This window comes from Notamacropus eugenii, chromosome 3, assembly GCF_028372415.1.
Source record: "Notamacropus eugenii isolate mMacEug1 chromosome 3, mMacEug1.pri_v2, whole genome shotgun sequence".
Lineage (NCBI taxonomy): Eukaryota > Metazoa > Chordata > Mammalia > Diprotodontia > Macropodidae > Notamacropus > Notamacropus eugenii.
The window spans coordinates 412,689,240-412,708,607 of record NC_092874.1 but is presented as its reverse complement, the minus strand read 5'-3'; the positions used below and the strand labels follow the sequence as shown (position 1 = coordinate 412,708,607).

Genomic DNA, 19,368 nt, shown 5'->3' with positions numbered 1-19,368 from the left:
TACTTCTTTTGCTATTTTGCAAAAATTTCATGTAATTTTGGAAGAATTCATTAATCTTTCAATGTCTGATGAAATTTACTTGTAATTCTATCTGGTTCTTGAGTTTTTCTTTGAGAGTCCATTTATGGTTAATTTATTCCTCTGAAACTGAATTTTTAAAGTTTTCAGTTTCTTGTTTCATAATTTGGATATTTTATATTTTTTAGAAATATTCAGAGGGGCAGAGCCAAGATGGTGGAGTAGAATGATGGACCTGCTGTAGCTCTCCCCCCAAGGCCCATAAAATACCTGTAAAAATGACCCGAAAGAAATTCTAGAGCAGCAGAACCCACAAAACGACAGAGTGAAAGAGATTTCCAGCCGAAGGCAGCCTGAAAGGTCTACTGCATTGGGCTCAAAGCAGAGCAGCCTAGCCTTGGCAGCTTCAGGGTGTGGAAAACCAGGCAGCAGCTGTGGGTCCGAGATTCCTCAACCCACAAATGCCACAAACAGTTTCAAAGTTCAGTGAGAAAGCTCTTTCACCTGGGTCAGAAAGGAGCAGAGTCCTGCTCGAACCCCAGCCCCAGGCAGTGGCAGCATCTGTTTTTTGGAGCTCTCTGCTTAAAGACCCTGAGGGAATCAAGCAGCTGATCTGAATCTCAGCCCTGAGTGGTGGCCCTGAGGAGAGGAGGATCACTGATGCTGTGGAGTGGAGGCAGTCGTAGAGAGGTAACCCTACTCACAGATCCTGGGCAGAAAAGTTTGTGGTTTCTCCCAGACCACAGTACAGGCCAAGAGAGGAGGAATCTCCTCTCCTTTGACTGTGAGACCTTGGAGGAACTGAGAACTTATGAGTCCCTAGAGTATTCCCTTCACTTGACAAAGAACTCAAAAGTTAAGTAATTGGCTTGGAAAATGCCCAAAAAAGGGAAAAAATAAGACTATAGAAGGTTCCTTTCTTGGTGAATAGGTACTTTCCTCCATCCTTTCAGATGAGGAAGAATAAAGCATACCATTAGAAGAAGACATCAAAGTCAAGGCTTCTTCATCCAAAATCTCCAAAACAAATTTACAATGGTCTCAGGCCATGGAAGAACTCAAAAAAGATTTTGAAAATCAAGGATGAGAGGAAAAATTGGGAAGAGAAATGAGAGTGATGCAAAAAAATCATGAAAAGCGAGTCAACAGCTTGCTAAAGGAGAACCAAAAAATTCTGAAGAAATAACACCTTTAAAAATAGACTAACCCAAATGACGAAAGAGGTTCAAAAAGCCAATGAGGAGAAAAATGCTTTAAAAAGCAAAATTAGCCAAATGGAAGAGGAGATTCAAAAGCTCACTGAAGAAAATAGTTCTTTAAAAATTAGAATGCAGCACATGGAAGTTAACGACTTTATGAGAAACCAAGAAATTATAAAATGAAACCAAAAGAATGAAAAAATGTAAGACGTGAAATATCTCATTGAAAAAACAACTGACCTGGAAAATAGATCCAGGAAAGAAAATTAAAAAATTGTGGGGCTACCTGAACATCATGATGAAAAAAGAGCCTAGGCATCATCTTTCATGAAATTATCAAGGAAAACTGCCCTGATATTCTAGAACCAAAGGGTAAAATAAACCCCAATCACTTCCTGAAAGAGATCCCAAAAGAAAAACTCCTAGGAATATTGTAGCCAGATTCCAGAGTTCCCAGTTCAAGGAGAAAATATTGCAAGAAGCCAGAAAGAAATAATTTGAGTATTGTGGAAATACAATTAGGATAACACAAGATCTAGTGGCTTCTACATTAAGGGATCAAAGGTCTTGGAATATGATATTCCAGAAGTCAAAGGAACTAGGATTAAAACCAAGAATCACCTGCCCAGCAAAACTGAGTATAATATTTCAGGGTAAAAAATGGTCATCCAATGAAATAGAGGATTTTCAAGCATTCTTGATGAAAAGACCAGAGTTGAATACAAAATTTGACTTTGAAATACAACAATTAAGAGAAGCATGAAAAGGTAGATAGGAAAGAGAAATCATGAAGGACTTACTAAAGTTCCACTGTTTACATTCTTACATGGAAAGATAATATTTGTAACTCTTAAGACATTTCTCAGTATTTGGGTAGTTGGAAGGATTACCTACATGTTGTCAGAGGGCACAGGGTGAGATGAATAGGAAGGGATGATGTCTAAAAAAATAAAATTAAAGGGTGAGAAAGGTATATATTGGGAGGAGAAAGGGAGAAATGAAATGGGGCAAATCATCTCTCACAAAAGGAGCAAGAAAAATCTTTTCAATGGAGGGGAAAAGGGGGGAGATGAGAGGGAAAAAGTGAAGCTTACTCTCATCACATTTGGCTTAAGGAGGGAATAACATGTGCACTTAATTTGGTATGAAAATCTATTTTACACTATAGGAAAGTAGGGGAGAAGAGCATAAGTAGGGTGTGGGTGGATGATATAAGGGCAGGCAAATGAGAGGAGGGAATAATTAGAAGTAAATATTTTGGGGAGGGGCAAGGACAAAAGAGAGAATATAATAAATAGGGGACAGGATAGGATGGAGGGAAATATAGTTAGTCTTTCACAACATGAGTATTATGGGAGGGAGTCTTTTGCATAACTTCACATGTATAGCCTATGTTGAATTGCTTATCTTCACAAAGGGGATGTGGGGGAGGGAGGAAAGGAGAGAAGTTGGAACTCAAAGATTTAGGAACAAATGTTGAGAACTGTTTTTGAATGCAACTGGGAAATAAGAAATACGGGTAATGGGGCATAGAAATATAGAAATCTATCTTGCCCTACAAGAAAAGAGAGAAGATGGGGACAAGGGAAGTGAGGGGTGTGGTAGTCAAGAGGGCAGATTGGGGGAAGGGGTAATCAGAATGCACAGTGTCTTGGGGTGGGGGGAAGGGAGAGATAAAGAGAAAATTTGGAACTCAAAATCTTGTGGAAATGAATGTTGAAAACTAAAAATAGATAAATTAATTTATAAAAAAGAAATATTCACTTATTTAAATTGTTGGTTTAACTCACATAAATGTATTAAAATAGTTTTAAATAATATCCTTTATTCAAATTTCCCTTTTTTATTTTTAATACTGGTAATTTAGTCCTCCTTTTTTCTTCTTTAAAATCAAATTAGCTAATGGTCCACTCTTTTAAACTACCTTCTAGTTTTATTTAGTAACAATTTCTTTGTTTTAATTTTGTTAATTTTAATTTCCAGGATTTCCATTTTGGTTTTTAATTAGTTTTTTTAATGAGTTGGTTTTCTAGTATTTTTAGTTGCATTCTCAATTCATTAATATTTTTCTTCTTTTTATTGAATGCCTGGAATACTGAAATACTGTCCCAGGCAGATTCCATGAATTTACTTAGTTTCTTTGCCTTCTAGTCTATCGTGTTATATCTCTATCAGAGAAATTGTGCTAAAATGTCTCCGTAATTGAAGGACACTGTAGTTGAAGTAAAACCTAGTACCCTCTGAGTAGGCAAATAGTGACTGTGCTCCCACACAGTTCAGGATTAGAGAGAACTTCAGAATAGAATGGCTCATCATTTAAAGAGGGTCTAAAGATCTCTTCCCAATGATTTTATCTATTCTAAACTGACAGTATTCCTATATGGCCACAGAGAAGATTGATCTATAAAGCAATGGGTCAATCTCCATAGGAAAAAATCCCATGATCTAACACTTCAAGAGTAAGACATGTAAACTTCAATCAACGTGTTCTAGTCATTGTGTAGCTAACATGGGGAATTCCATCTTCCCTCCTTGTAATGCCCAGAGACAGCTAGGTGGTACAGTGGATAGAGCATCCAGCCTGGAGTCAGGAAGACCTTAGTTCAGATCTGGCCTTAGATACTTCTTAGCTGTGTGACCCTATGGAAGTCACTTAACTTGTTTGCCTCTGTTTCTTCATCTGTAAAATGGGGATAATAATAACATATACCTCCCAGGGCTGTTATGAGGATCAAATGATATGGAGAATGATTGTACTAAGGAATACGTGGCCCCACATTTCACTTACATTGCTAAATTTATGGCACATAATTGGGCAATATAATTCTAAATAACTGCTTTGATTTCATCTTCATTAGTGAGATATTTACCCTTTTTGTTTTTGATACTAGTGAATTGGTTTTCTTCTTTCCTGTTTTGATCATATTAAGCAATGATTTATACATTTTATTGTTTTTTTTCATAAAACCAACTTCTAGTTTTATGTATTCATCCAATGGTTTTCCTACATTCAGTTTTATTAATCTAACTTCTATTTTTTAGGATTTCAATTTCGTGTTTAGCTGAAGATTTTTATATTTTTTTTTCAGATTTTCTAATTGTGCACCTGGTTCATTGTTATGTTCTTTCTCTATTTTATTGATGAAAGCATTTAGGTAAATAAATTTACCTCTGATTACTGTTTTGATTTGATATGTTGTTTCATTATTATCATTGTCTTTAACAAAATTATTTATTATTTCTGTGACTTCTTTAGTCCACTCATTCTTTAACATTAGTTTATTTAGTCTCCAATTAATTTTTAATCTGTTTTTCATGGTCCCTTATTAAATATACCTTTTATTGAATTGTGATCTGAAAAAGGATGCATTTAATATTTATGATTTTCTCCATTTAACTATAATGTTTTCATGGCCTAATATATCATTAATTTTTGTAAAGTTACCATGTACTGCTGAGAAAAATGTTGTATTCTTTTCTATTTCCTCTTCAGAGATGTATCGTATTTAGGTTATCTAGGATTCTATTCATCTTCTTGTCTTAATCCTTATTTATTTTTTGGTTAGATTTATCTGATTCTAAGAAGGGAAAGCTGAAGTTTCCAACTATTATAGGTTTCCTATCAATTTTCCTTTGTGATGTATTTACATTTTCCTTAAAAAATTTTGATAATATAGCATTTGGTGCATATAGGTTTATACTGATATTTCTTCATTATCTATAGTACCTTTTATCATAATGCAGTTTCTCTGCTTATATCTTTTAATATATTTTATCTTTAACTTTATCTGAAATCATAATTGCTGCCACTGTTTTTTTTGCATCAGCTGAAGCATAATCAATTCTGCTCCAGCCCTTTATTTTTACTCTATGTGTCTTTTATTTTTAAATATATTTCTTGTAAACAATGTATTACTGGATTCTGGTTTTTAATCCATTCTGCTATCCATTGCCATTTTATGGATGAGTTCATCCCATTCATATTCCAAGTAATAATTACTAGTTGTGAATTTCCCTCCATCGTATTTTTCATCACTATTTTTCCTTCTCTCTTTCTCTTTTTTACCCTATCCCTCCTCAAACCTCTAACTGACTTCTAAACACTGCCATCTTAATCTACACCTAAGAATTCCTCTCTTATCCACTTCCTTTATCCTCCTATTCCTTAACCTACCCACCTTTTTCGAAATTCCTCCCTTATCTTATTCCTTCACCCTCCTATTTCTCTATAATTTAAGAAGATTTTTATACCCTTCTAGATGTATGTTATTCCCTCTTTAACACAGTTCTGATGAGAATAACGCCCTCCACCCAATCCTGCCTCTACTATAATAACTCTTTTATTCACAACTCATTTGTATGATATAATTACTTCATTTTACTTCTCCTTATTTACTTATTCTAAAACTTCAGGACATTTTCCTTAATAATTTCAGATTAATGTCCAGATTTGGTTTTATGATCATAATTTTCAGGTAGTCTAACAATTCTTACATTGTCTTTCTTTGGTCTCTTCTCCAAGTCAGTTGTTTTTCTAAAGAGATCCTCTATTTTTTCATTTTTCATTTTGTTTTATTATTTATTGATGTCTTATAAAATCATTAGCTTCCTTTTGCCCAATTCTATTTTTTTTAAATTTTCTTCTGTAAGTTTTTGGATCTTTTTCTAATAGTTAACTTTCTTTTCATAGTTTTCCTGAGTTTCTTGCATTACTCTAATTTCCCCCCTCCCCAATTTTCCTCAAACTCTCTTATTTGATTAGTAAAGTCATTTTAAAAATATTTATTTTTAGTTTTCATCATTCACTTCGACAAGATTTTGAGTTCCAAATTTCTCCTCATCTTCCCCTCTGTCCACCCCTAGACAACGTGCATTCTGATTATCTCTTCCCTCAATTTGTCCTCCTTTCTATCACACACCTCTCTTCTCTTGTCCCCTTACCCTCATTTTTCTTTTGGTCCACAATTTCTATACCCCATTGTCTGTATGTGTTATTTCCCAGTTGCATGCAAAAACAATTTTTAACATTTGTTTATAAAACCTTGAGCTTCAACTTCTCTCCCTTCCTCTCTCTCTCCCCACCCTCATTGAGAAGTCAAGCAATTTGATATAGCTTTCGTGGGTAGTCATGCAAAACACTTTCATAACAGTCATGTTTTGAAAGACTATATTTCCCTCCATCCTATCCTGCCTCCCATTTATTCTGTTCTCTTCTTTGACTCTATCCCTCTTCAAAAGTGTCTACTTCTAATTACTTCCTCTTCCCATTTACCCTCCCTTCTATCAACCCACTGACGACTGTCTTATCTCCTTCTCCCCTTCTTTCCTGTGGTGTAAGATGTTCATACCAAATTGAGTGCACATTATTCCATTCTTCAGTCAAATCTGATGAGATTAAGGTTCACTCTTTTCCTTTCACTTCCCCCTTCTTCTCCTCTGTTGAAAGAGCTTTTCCTTGCCCTTTTCATGTGAAAGATAATTTACCCCATTCTATTTCTCCCTTTCTCCTCCCAATATATTTGTCTCTCACCCCTTAATTTTATTTTTTAGACATTATCCCTTCATATTCAACTCACAATATGCCCTCTGTCTATATCTATATCTAGATATATGTGTATATCTATGTTTATATCTCTATCTATATAATCCCTCCAACTACCCTAATACAGAGAAAAGTCTCATGAGTTACATCCATGTAGGTATGTACACAGTTCAACTTTAGTAAGTCTTTTTTTATTTCTCTTTCCTGTTTACCTTTCATGTTTCTCTTGATTCTTGTATTTCAAAGTCAAATTTTCTGTTCAACTCTGGTCTTTTTTCATCAAGAATGCTTGAAAGTTGTTTCTTTCATTGAATGTCCATTTTCCCCCCTGAAGTATTATACTGAGTTTTGCTGGGTAGGGGATTTTTGGTTTTAATCCTACCTCCTTTGAGCTCTGGAATATCATATTCCAAACTCTTCAATCCCTTAATATAGAAGCTGCTGGGTCTTGTGTCATCCTGATGGTATTTCAATAACACTCGAATTGTTTCTTTCAAGCTACTTGTAATATTTTCTCCTTGGCCTGAGAGTTCTAGAATTCGGCTACAATATTCCTAGGAGTTTTCCTTGTGGTATCTCTTTCAGGAGGTGATCAGTGGATTCTTATCAGTGTATTCTTTTAATATCCAATAATTTTTAAATTGCCTCTCCTGGATCTGTTTTCCAAGTCAGTTGTTTTTCCAATGAGATATTTTACCTTGCCAAACTATTTTTTTTCACTCTTTTGGTTTTGTTTTATAATTTTGATTTTTCATAAAGTCATTAGCTTCCATCTGCTCCATTCTAATCTTCAAGAAATTATTTTGTTCAGTGAGCTTTTGGACCTCATTTTCCTCCTGGCCAGTTCTGCTTTTTAAGGTATTCTTCTCCTCATTGGCTTTTTGGATCTCTGTTGCCAAATTCCAAGGGTTCTTTCTCTTTTGCTAACTCATCTTGTTTTTTAGTAATTTATTTCTTGTCTGTGAGCTTTGTGTTAGAATCAGTTGTGGAGGATAATGCATCAGGCTTCAGGTTTTTTTGTTCCAATATTTTATTTATTTATTTATTTTTTGCTCTACAAAATTTATTAGGTTGATAACTGGACAAGTCACATGTGTATAAAATGGAGCTCACACTATCCCAAAGCAAGAGCCTGAGGGGGAGGGAGGGGACAGGAGGCAGTTACTGGCCTTTCAGGGAGGTGCAGAGGCTAGGGGCTCTGGGGCCCCACCCTGCCCACCCCAGGGAGAGGGTCAGAAGTACCACCACCAGAGAGACTTTGGCCTAGCTTTGGTCACAAAACTCAAACAGAGCCCAGAGCTCGACTGGGACAGACAAAATGAGGGTTGAGAGAACTTTAAGACCCTAAGGGCCACTCTGTTCATCCCCTTCACTGTAGAGTTGGTCCAGACCTAGTCTAGGGACTTGTGCAGGGGATGGGCAGTGATATAGGAAAGAGGAGATACCAATAGGGAGGAGATGGCACAGATTGTCCAACTAGGCTCTTCCCCAGAGGGCACCCAGGTTGGTAAAGGTTTCATGAGACCATGGCTGGGCAGCTAGCAGCAGGTTTCATAAATGCCTTTGAGGCTGAAGTAGCACACCCATTTGATGATGTCATGGTTGCTGTAGTTCAGCTTGGGTTCAAACACCTTTAAGAATCTCACCTTCAGGCCAGAGGGTTCAAATGGTACCTCAAAGTTCATGGAGATGGGAGGCCTGACCCACTTCTTCTTGTCGTTGGTTGGTAGCAGCTCAATCTCTGCACTGCTCTGTGATTCCTTCTTTCTTGCCACACTTGATCTTCCACAGGAGGGCTTTCTCACTGGCCTTGTACTTGGCTTTTCCCTCCATGTAGATCACTTGAACCCCACTTGTGTTCAGCAGTGTTGGGATCTGGACCCCAATTTTCTGGGCCAGCAAAGAAGGTTTGAAGTTGGACTTAATGACAACTTTGATCTCCAGTTTGGTCTGTCCCATCTCCCGCACCTGGGGGATTACCTAGAAGGGAAGGATGATATCTAGACCGGTACCTCATAAGCTCAAATTCTCCATCAGGGGGATGAAACTGAAGCATTACTCAGTGTCAAACTTACTGAGCCTCAAGCACTGGTGGAAGGTACAGTCATCTACGTGGATGGACTACTTCCCTCTCTTGCCCGTCTCATTGGCTGTGTTCTTGCCCTGCTTCTTGATGATGATCTTGTCATTCATCCCAAACTTGCACTCAGGCATGCCCCTGCCCTTGAGGACACATGAGCAGGTTGACACTCTCAAGCCTGTCCAGGAAGAGCTCATTCTGACAATATTTGTTACCCTCCCTCAGCCAACTATCTGCCTGGTCAGCTGGCTGGTGATATGAAACTGTTCTTCCTTTGTCTGATGCTGGCTCTTAATGCCCTGCTGGGGTGATGAATGTTTTCAGAGCTCCTGTCTCTGAGTTCTGTGGGTAGCCACAGTCCAGAATCTCATCCAACAGCTCGGAGATGAGCACAGACTTGTTCTTCTTGTTCTCCTTGCTGATTTTGCCAAAGTAAGAGGCCATGATGTCACACATCTTATAGAGAAACTCAAAGACCATGATGGCACTGACATTTTGCTTGGCAACGGCTGCCAGCCAGATGTTGGAGGGCTTGACGTGGAAGAAGCTGGTGCGGGCAATGTTGGTGATGGGGAAGCGCACCTGATGCCAGGCATGAATCACGCTGATGTGGAAGGCGTCCACAGCATTCTGCCCAATGTCATCTCGGTAGACCAGGGAGATGAGCACCTCCTCAAAGTGGTCATAGATGAAAAGCCCTATGATCATGGTGACAACTCAGTCTCCTCAGCACATGTCTCTGATAACAGACCAGGCACAGTCGTGGCTGGTCTGTCCATTGGTCCCTTAGTCAGCCAATCTGTGCAAGGGTCCAGCTCCACCGCCACTTCCACAGACTCCCCCAAGATGTCCCTGTGCTGATTTTTTTTTTTTGAGTGGTATCTAAGCAATTTTTCAGAATTATTTAGCTCATCTAAAAACCTTGGTGCGAAACCAGTGGACAAAGAAGCGACTTGGATACCTCAAAGGAGAAGGGAAGTCGTTGGGCCACTTGTGCATTCTGCAATCTGGTATAGAATAATTTTTTTTGTTAATAGTTTCTTTATTGATTGTTGTCAGTGTGTTTCCAAAGAAGAGGGTGCTGGGTTCGAATTCTTGCACTGACCTCTCAATGCCTCTAAGAAACTAAGGCTATCAGTTATAGATTCTTCAAAGGAGGGAATTTTGTAAACCAGAAGTTCTCCATAGTGTCAAAATTCCAGGACAAGATCATTCCTCCCCTCAAAATAAGGTTCTTCCATAATGTAGGATTTAGAATATTTATATTCTGTTCTTGATTTTGTCCCTGACTCATTGTCATTTTAGGGGAAAGTTTCTAAAATTGGATAATTAAAATGCTTTCTCCTACAGAGATGAAGGCACCTATGTATTTCCTTTAATTAGGAATGAGTTCAAATGGCTAATATATTAACAAAAATACATATTTTCTCATCCACATAATGCTGATACTCAAGCCCACAGAATACAAAACAAATAACCAATAAAAAAGGGATATATCTTACCTTATCATCAAATGAAAATCTTAATGTGGTTAAATTGCCTTCCATTTTAGATATATCAGGAATAACTTTCACTGGGCTTGTCCAACCTGAAAAAGAAAAAAAGTATTGGGTTTTGAGCTAAGAAACTAGAAAGGGCTTTTTCTTTCTCGTTGACTAGAGACTTTTTCTGTTTGAAAAAATGATGACTATTTGGTTAATTAATTTTTCAGTGATTGTATTTGTCTGAAATCATAAACAAAATGAAAAAGAACTATGAATAAATAAAAGATATATTGGAAACTATTTAGTAGAGTACTGCTTATGTTGCTTGTTATTATGCAGGAAACAATGCTTATGTGATTAGAAAAGGATTATGTGAGGGCTATAGATTGTATGTTCTAGGAGCTAGAATTGGTCCTTTGCTAATACTTAATATCATTTTTGAAAGAATAGGGAGGTGACAGACCAAAAACACATTTTCCAGAAGTGACTATGTTTTGAGAGTACTGGAAAACTGCTATAGAGATAGTATCTGGGATACTGAAGAACTATGAGTTTGTTTAGAGACCTAAGAGATAGGAGAGTAAGGAAAACATTTAAGTGACCATCAACAAGTACTATATTGTTCATCTTGTATGAAAATGATCACTAATTATCTCTCCCTGGCCCATTTACTTGGAATAGGTTCAGTCTTGGGATTTCATGCTAAAATCTCTTTTTTGGCTTGTACCCTCATCCTATGTTTTCCTTTATGGAACATCAGAATTTGTTATATTTTGACCACCCAAGAATAACTGTAAAAATATCAGAATTTGGCTTGCATCTAGGTCTCCACAACAAAAAGGGAAAAGAATTCTTAGCTTTCATGTAAGGATTAAGATGAACAATTCATTAAATATAGGACCTTTAATTTGACAAAGAAAGATAAAAATATATGCCTGAAACAATAATCAAAATAACTCCCCTTTCCTTTCCTGAGAGCCTTTAACTCCTCTATGAATCTATGCAGTACTTTAAGCCTATCACGTTATTCTGGAGTTGAGGCAACTAAGACAAGAGCCTGGGTTTCTAGAAAGTAAAGGAGTCCTTTTGCTTAAGTGAGTCCTACCTCTATTTTCCAGGGCCTATATTGTTCAGCAGATGTATAATACATAGGGTTAAGTTTTTGCATGGGGAAAGAATGAGGGATTGCTATGTAAACAAATCCTGTTCCTTACCTGCAAGGTCCATGTAACTCACAGTACCTGCTAAAAGCAAAGTCTAAGTTTATTCCTCCACAATGAGTTTTTTTTCTTTTGTTTGTCATCTCCAACTCCTTCCTGATCCAGGGGCTTCTCACTGATCTGTCACTAGCTCCATCTGCTGACATTCATGGGGTAACATAATTCTTCATGCTATTATAGAGGGGATTCATGACATGGTTAGGGACTTGGCTTAGATAATCCCTAAGGCTCCTTCAATAGTCTATGGATGTCTAATATTCACAATAGGCTGTCTTATGTGGTTATCATATCTTCTTGGGAACTAAGTTCCTCACCTTGTAACAGTGCTTCAATACCCCAGTGGATATGCAGTCTCATTATTGGGGTTATTCCTTTTAATGGTACAGATGCAATATGTTCACATCTCATCCTATGCCATTCTCATCCACATGCTTCCAAAAATCCCCCATAGATTTCCCTCCCTAAGAAAAAGGATGACAATGATGATGGCAACAAAGCAGCAGCAAATGGTACAGTGGATAGAGCACTGGACCTGGCATCAGGTCCTGTGTTCAAATCCAGCCTCAGATATTTACTAGCTGTGTGACCCTGGACAAATCACTTAACCTCTGTCTGCCTCAGTTTCTTCACTTATAAAATGAGGATAACTATAGCATCTTCCTCCCAGAGTTGCCAGGATTAAATGAGACATTTGTAAAGTTCTTTGCAAACCTTAAAATTTAATAGGAATGCTATTATTATTAATGGAATTACATTGAGACAATGCTATTAGTTTTGCAAAGTACTTGCCATACACTACTACCTCATTTTATCCTCATAACAAATCTGGGAGGCAGGTGTTCGAGGTGTTAATATCCCCCTTTCCTGAAGAAACTCTTTCTTTCCAAAGCTAATCACTGCACCTATGATCTTGATCTTGTCACTACCTGCTTTTTCTAAGACCTTCAATTTTAATTCAGATCAACATTTATTCATCACCTCCAGTGCACAAAGCATACCCCTACCCTTTCAACTATTCCCTCTTCATAAGCTAGTCTTTTTAAAATTTACACCATTTTTTAAATCTTTCCTTTCCACTAGCTCTCCTCCTTTGCCTTCTCTTAGACACAGGTAGGTCATTTTCCATTATTTAAATAAATGATTTGTAAGTTATGCCACCTGAGGTCAGCCTCAGCCTATTTGAGGTTTTAATTTTCCTGGTACTCTTTATTCAAGTTCATGTCACTCTTTTATATTCTTCCTTGCTTATGTACCTTTGACCACATTTTGTAGATGTCCTTTTAAAATCAAAAACTCATGAGACAGCTCTCCATACAATCATATTATTTTCTTTGGATGCCACATAGATCTTTTCTTCCTTTGGATAATTCTTTTTATATGAGACAAACTTGGGAGAACTATGCTAATGAATATTGAATTAGAAGGACGAATTGATATGTGGGAGAGAAGGGAAACCAGAAAGATGGTGTTTGGTAATAGTAAAATGTATAAAAAGATAACTTTGGGGGGGGGGTGCTTGTATGTGGGAATTAGTCCCCATTTGTCAGTTAAGAAAATGACCTAGATAGCAAGTTGCACTATAAGCACATTATGGACCTCCAAAAATGTAATCTAGAATCTATTCTCATGGACCCCTTGACCAAAAAAAGAAGTAAGTTGCATAAATTAATGCCCTGAACAAAGAGATTTTTTTGTAGTCTAATCAAGTGAGTTTATCAAAGCAAGATCTTACCTAATCTAAAGAATTTATTCCTTTTTAGTACTATTGCCTACCTCTTTGAGTTCTAGACAGCGTGCTTTCCATACAAACACTGACCTAAGGGTCCCCAAAGCTGTATTTCTCACATAACCTAATTTATCAAAATGGCACATTTCCATGGAACTTGTTCACTCCTTGGTTCACCATACATGACATTTAAAAGCTCTAATTACTGTCAAACCAAACAAAACACCTTTTGTTACTTGGCCTCTGTATCTAACTTGATTTTGGTGAAGAGAGACTGGGGTTGCTTCACCTGTTATGCTATTTGTAGTAACAATCTGAGGTTAGCTCTTGGAGGTTATTCAAAATACAAATTTCATCTTTATCATGAACAAATATTTACTGCTTTGCATTTCATATGTGGCAAAAGTTTGAGTCAACACTTTCATTTCTTTCATAATAAATAACCAAAACCTTTTATTAAAGGAAAATTTCACTTTTGAGGATAGAAGTATGAATGTAAGCCCAATTTATGAATTTTCTCTTTCTTCTTCTCTGCTCCAGACAATGAGTATTGGGTTTTTAATTATAATACATGCTGCACAAAATCATATGATTCACATGAATTCACTATAGGGAAAGGGTTGAGTTTTAAAATACATTACATTATCAACTCTGTCTATTATGACTAAGAATCCAAAGTGTGTTAGTATGAGTTGTCTATGGCATATAAATAGAATTACTATGAAGCAACAGAGATTCATAAAATTTAGGGTGGTTTGAATGCCCAAACAAGTAACATATTCTAAAATTTCTACTACAATTGAAATACAAATTGATCAGGTATTTGGGTACATGTTCTTGGACCCCAGTTCTAAAATCACATTTCTCTCTAAAACATCACATTTCTCCCTAGCCTCAAAACACTATCCCAGGCAGTTTCTCCCCAGTCCAAGGACACAGCCTGCCCCAGCAACAAACTATTATCTCCCTTCCTGATACAGTAGCCAGCTGCACCTATAGAACTTATTAGTCTGAACCAGCTGTGTACTGACTGAACACACTGTGTACTGTGTCATAACGACATTTACTACTCACCGACCAATCATATGTATCCTAGACTTAGACATACACATACTCCCTTACATTTGTCTTGTCTAACAAGCCATTGATGAGAGCAGCCTGGTATTCTTTAGTCAGTCCTGACTGCTAGTTGACTTAGTGATCTTTCAGACCTAAAACCACACGTCCATGTAGCCCCACCTTGGGCTATTTCCCAATGAACTCTGGGTAAAATACCTGTGCAGTAGATACCAAAAGTGCATGTTCCTATTAGAACTAACCACCCCTTAACCATTCCCTAATCCCACCCTGGATCACTTAATTAGCATATTTGGCACATATTTTACTATAGAATATCCTATGTAAGCTTTACCTGTATCCCATTCAAATTGCAGGTTTCCTAAGAATTCTTGCCTGCTGAAAAGTGTAATAATAAATCTTTACTTTGGCTTCAAGAATGCTTGAATCTGTGAATTCTTCTCCAGGTGATCCATGAAGGGAACTCCAGTCTTGGAATTCCTGTACCGCTATCGCTCCAGCCCTTATCACAAACTACTATTGTAAAAATTATATTTCAATTTCTTGTTAATAAGACCACAAAACAGAAAGGGAAAAGCACTGCTGAAATAGCTAAGAACTCCCTTCTGGAGCAAATTTAAGTGTTTCAACTTAATTGATACACTTGTCATTAATAGATAAAGAAAATATGGTATTCTATAGAACAACTTAATATCTAGATATGTGACTAACAAGTAACCTAAACATAAGGAATGAATTTCACAATTTGACTTTAAAGGAAAATAAATTCTATTTCTCACATAGAAGAGTTGTCAGAACTACAGAAATCTGATTCTGGCCTCAGAACACAATAACTCAGTAAAAAACAACAGCAATTCCCATTCATTTTAATTCTTCTAGGCAGCATGATTAATGTGAAAATGTGTTTAATCAGAATGTATGTATAGAACTCATACAAAATAGCATGCCATCTCCTGGAGGGAGAGGGGAGGGAAGGGGAGAAAATTTAAAACTCGGGGAAGTGATTGTTGAAAACAAATTAATTTTTTTTAAAATAGGAAAAAAATGTAGCAATAATAACAATACAAATAGCTGCAAAGAATTAGAGCTGGAGAAACCCTTAAAGCTCCTCTGGTCAGAACTCCCCTGTTAATAACAGATTAGCAAACTGAGGCCTTGAGAGGTCAAGTAAAGTTCCCCAAGGTGGCATAGCTAATTAAGTAGGATCCAAATTCAGGTTAACAAGGGGTATGGATAGGGATGAGGTGGGAAATCTTGTTCCTTTACCTTGTTGTCAACTCAGCCTTGGATACTCAGACACCTTTCCATCTCCTTCAGCTTCCTAATCATAGGGCTGGAGGGGAGAGTACTAACCTCTTCCCAAAGCCTTCTTTTATCTCGGGCAGAAATCAGACTTTTAGTTCACTCCACTTTCCATCTGCAGCTCTGCTTGGTTTCAGTTCCAATCTGATAAACCCTGGTGTTTCCCTCCCACCTTTGTTTTCCAGCTTACTTTTGTGTACTGTCTTCTCCTATTGGAGTATAAACTCCTTGAGGACAGAGACTGTTTTTCTTACTTGTAACCCTACACAGAGTAGGTGCTTAATATAAGTTTACTGAAGTGAGTTGAAATCTTATTTCCTTCTTTCAACTATAAAGGAAGGTCTGTAGAAGAACTTAGAACTTCACCCTCTAGCCCTCCAGTCTGAGGGGAGAAGAAGCTGAGGGGGGGAAGGCTTAAATGATCTGCATAGTGATGAGATTAGAAGTAATCAATTTATTCTGGGATGGGCATTTTGTTACATGGATTTGAAACCAAGCAGAACTGCAAATTGAAAGTGGAATATGAGCAAGGCAGGAAAGAGAAAAGCATGCTTAGGAAATAATGAGAAGTCCTGTGTGTTTAGATCAGGGCTTTAAATTTTTTTTCCCACTCTTGGCCCCTTTTCGTGTTTTGTCAGTGTTCGTTGGCACTCCATAGTGTGAGGGCATGCACAGTGCAAAGTATGCATGCTTCCTGTTCAGAACCAAGGCTGCAGTGAAGTTGCAGAATGCAACACTGGCAAGTGCTGCCAGAAATACCTGATTTTTAATTAATTTTTTGTTGTTGTGCATTCAGAAACCTTTTACTGTTGCCAAATTTATATGGGGTCACTACCCACAGTTTAAGAAGGGCTAGTTTAGATCACAGATGTATATTAAAAATAGCAACAGTAGATATAAGGCTGAAAAAGTAGATTATGGGCCAACAGAGACTGAATGAGAAACAGCAGCAGCAATGGTTAAGTGCTATGTGCTAGGTATTGTGCAAAACACTACATTTACAATCCAAAAAAAGTCTCATCTCAAGGAACTTATATTTTTAAGGAGTAGTCAACAGAGTATCTGCAGAAGACATTTTTGTCTGAGTGATGGCACCAATGAAGTTTATTGATATCTTTTCAGAAGCAGTGGTAGTATTGGATTATTTATTGTTCTAAGAGTAAGAGATGAAAAAGGAGTATGGGAGAAATATGCTTCCGGGGACTTGGAAGGAAAATGACTAGAACAAAGAATGGTTTTGAGCCTTGGAGCAGCAAGATCCAACCTATGTGAGATAAAGCACTATGTGGGCATTTACCAAACTAGATAACATGGCCCCAGGGTTCCAAATGGCTTGATTCTCTGCTGCTTGTGCTAATTTTGGCCTGTCAGTTAACATCAAGAAAACAGATGTTCTTTACTGGCCAGCATCACACCATCCATACATGGAACCATGGGTTACAGCAAATGAAAAAAATTTGAATTCTGTGGATAAGTTCACACACCTTGGCAGCATACTTTCCAGGGATGTACACATAGACGATGAGGTTGATGTGCACACTGCCAGAGCTAGCTCAGTTTTGGGAGGAAGGAAATGTGAAGCTTCTGAAGGAAAGTGTGGGAAAGAAGAGGTTTTAGATTTCCTAAGAAACTGTAGGTCTACAGAGGTGTTATGCTGACCTCATTGTTATATGCTTGTGAAACCTGCCATAAGGGGAAACTGAATCCCTTCCCTATGAATTGTCTTACAAGATTCTGAAGATCAGCTGGCAAGATAAGGTACCAGACACTGAGATCCTTTCCCAAACTGAATTGCCAAGCATTCAAACCCTACTGCCAAGAGTATAACTCTGATAGGCTAGTCATTTTTTGAATGCCAAACACACACTTACCTAAAAGACTATTTTATGGAGAACTCACACAAGGCAAATGCCATGTGGAGATCAAAAGGAATAATACAAGGACATTCTCAAGGTCTCTCTGAAGATCTCTGGAATCAGTTTGGGACATGGGAGACATTGGCACATTTAGTATGGCATGCCTGCATCAAAGAAGGGGCTATACTCTATAAGTAAATCAGAATTGCAGCAGCTCAAATGAAATGTGAGATGTACAAATTTAAAGATATCTCTACTCCAAATGTTCATGTGCATTATTTGTGCTTGGCCTGAGCCTATGTTGATCTGATCAACCACAGTCAGGCACATTGTACCTTGATCCCAACATGGTGATGTCATTTAGGTCCTCTTTGAACAGGACAACCACCAAGCATTCATCAAGTGACTATGTGTTGTGCCTTGCACTGGGGATACAAAGAAAAGTAAAAGGTGATTCCTGCCTTCCAGGAACTCATTATCTAATGGGAGAAGACTACACATAAATAGAAGCCCATGAGAGGAGGGGAGGGAAACAGTTACATTGGAAATGATGACAGGAAAGCCTTGCACCTCCTCTTTAAATGGAGAATATGGGAGCAGCCCTCCAATGTCCATCCTCCACCTTCTTCAATCCATTAATCCTACAATCCAGTTAAGCCCTTTTAAAACACTTTACACTCAAGTGTTCTCTGATTCTTACCAATACTTACAATTTACTGTCTAACCTTTATTTTGGAATCCAACCTGAACTGACTTGAGATGCTTACAGTTGCCTCCTCATTGTACGCTCTGATTGCGTTCTTTTCCTTATGCAAACGAATACACACTCCACATAGCTGCCAAAATGATTTTCTAAAGTATGGGTTTGACCGTGTCACCTACCTGCTCAATAAACTTCAATCTCCTTAAGGATCTCTAGGATCAAATGCAAACTTCTTTTTGGCATTTCAAGCTCTCTACAGCTTCATCCTTGGCTATATTTTAATTTTTAAGGTGTTTTTATTTTTAATGCACTACTCCCTCCATATGTTCTATGGGCTATCTATATTGGCTTACTTGCTTTCCTCACATAATACAGTCCAATCTCTTTTCAATGCCTTGTACTGGTTATTTTCTATATCTAGAATGTTTTCCTTTCTAACCTTTAACTCTTAGAATCTCCGTCTTTCTTAAAGAAGCAGGTCAAGCACCACATTCTTCAGGAGGCCTTCCTCTCTATGGAAAATTTTTATCTATTCTGTATTTATTGCGTATGTAACAATTTATGTATGTGTTTCCTTCCCAAATAGAATTTAAGCTCCTTGAGGGTCCATATTGTGTCTTCTTTCTCTTTTTTCCCCAGCACTTAGGCAAAGTGAACCACATATAGTAAATGCTTTATTTACTCTTCAGTTGCTTTTAGTTGTATCCAATTCTTCATGACCCCATTTGGGATTTTCTTGGCAAAGATACTGTATTGGTTTGTCATTTCCTTCTCTAGTTGATTTTAGAGATGAGGAAACTGAGGCAAACAGGATTAAGTGACTTGCCCAGGTTCGCATAGCAAGTAAGTAAGTGTCTGAGGCCAGATCTGAGCTGAGGATGATGAGTCTTTCTGACTCCAGACCTGGCATTCTATCCATTATGCCACCTAGCTGCCCTTATAAATGCTGATTGATTGATTACCTCTTGTATTATACTAAATTGTGTTGTAATTTCTTTCATTTTTATTTAACACTTTGCAAATTCATGTCTTAATGCCCCAGTTAGATGGCAAGCTTCTTGAATGTTGGGCTGCATCTTCTTTGTATCTTCCATTGAGCCTACTATAGGGTCAGGCATGTAGTATGTATATTTTGTTTCAACTTGATAGATCCATCCCTCT

At 37.5% G+C, this 19,368-nt stretch overlaps 1 protein-coding gene and 1 pseudogene across 1 annotated transcript in view; both read right to left on the bottom strand.

The window, feature by feature from the left end:
- Nucleotides 1-19,368, bottom strand: part of SPMIP7 (sperm microtubule inner protein 7) — a 79,912-nt gene that overhangs the window by 52,611 nt on the left and 7,933 nt on the right. The window contains exon 2 of the mRNA XM_072598138.1: nt 10,342-10,427. Coding sequence (XP_072454239.1) covers nt 10,342-10,427 — 86 coding nt within the window. The remainder of the gene's footprint in view (nt 1-10,341; nt 10,428-19,368) is intronic.
- LOC140497327 (AP-2 complex subunit mu pseudogene) lies at nt 8,178-9,547 on the bottom strand (annotated as a pseudogene).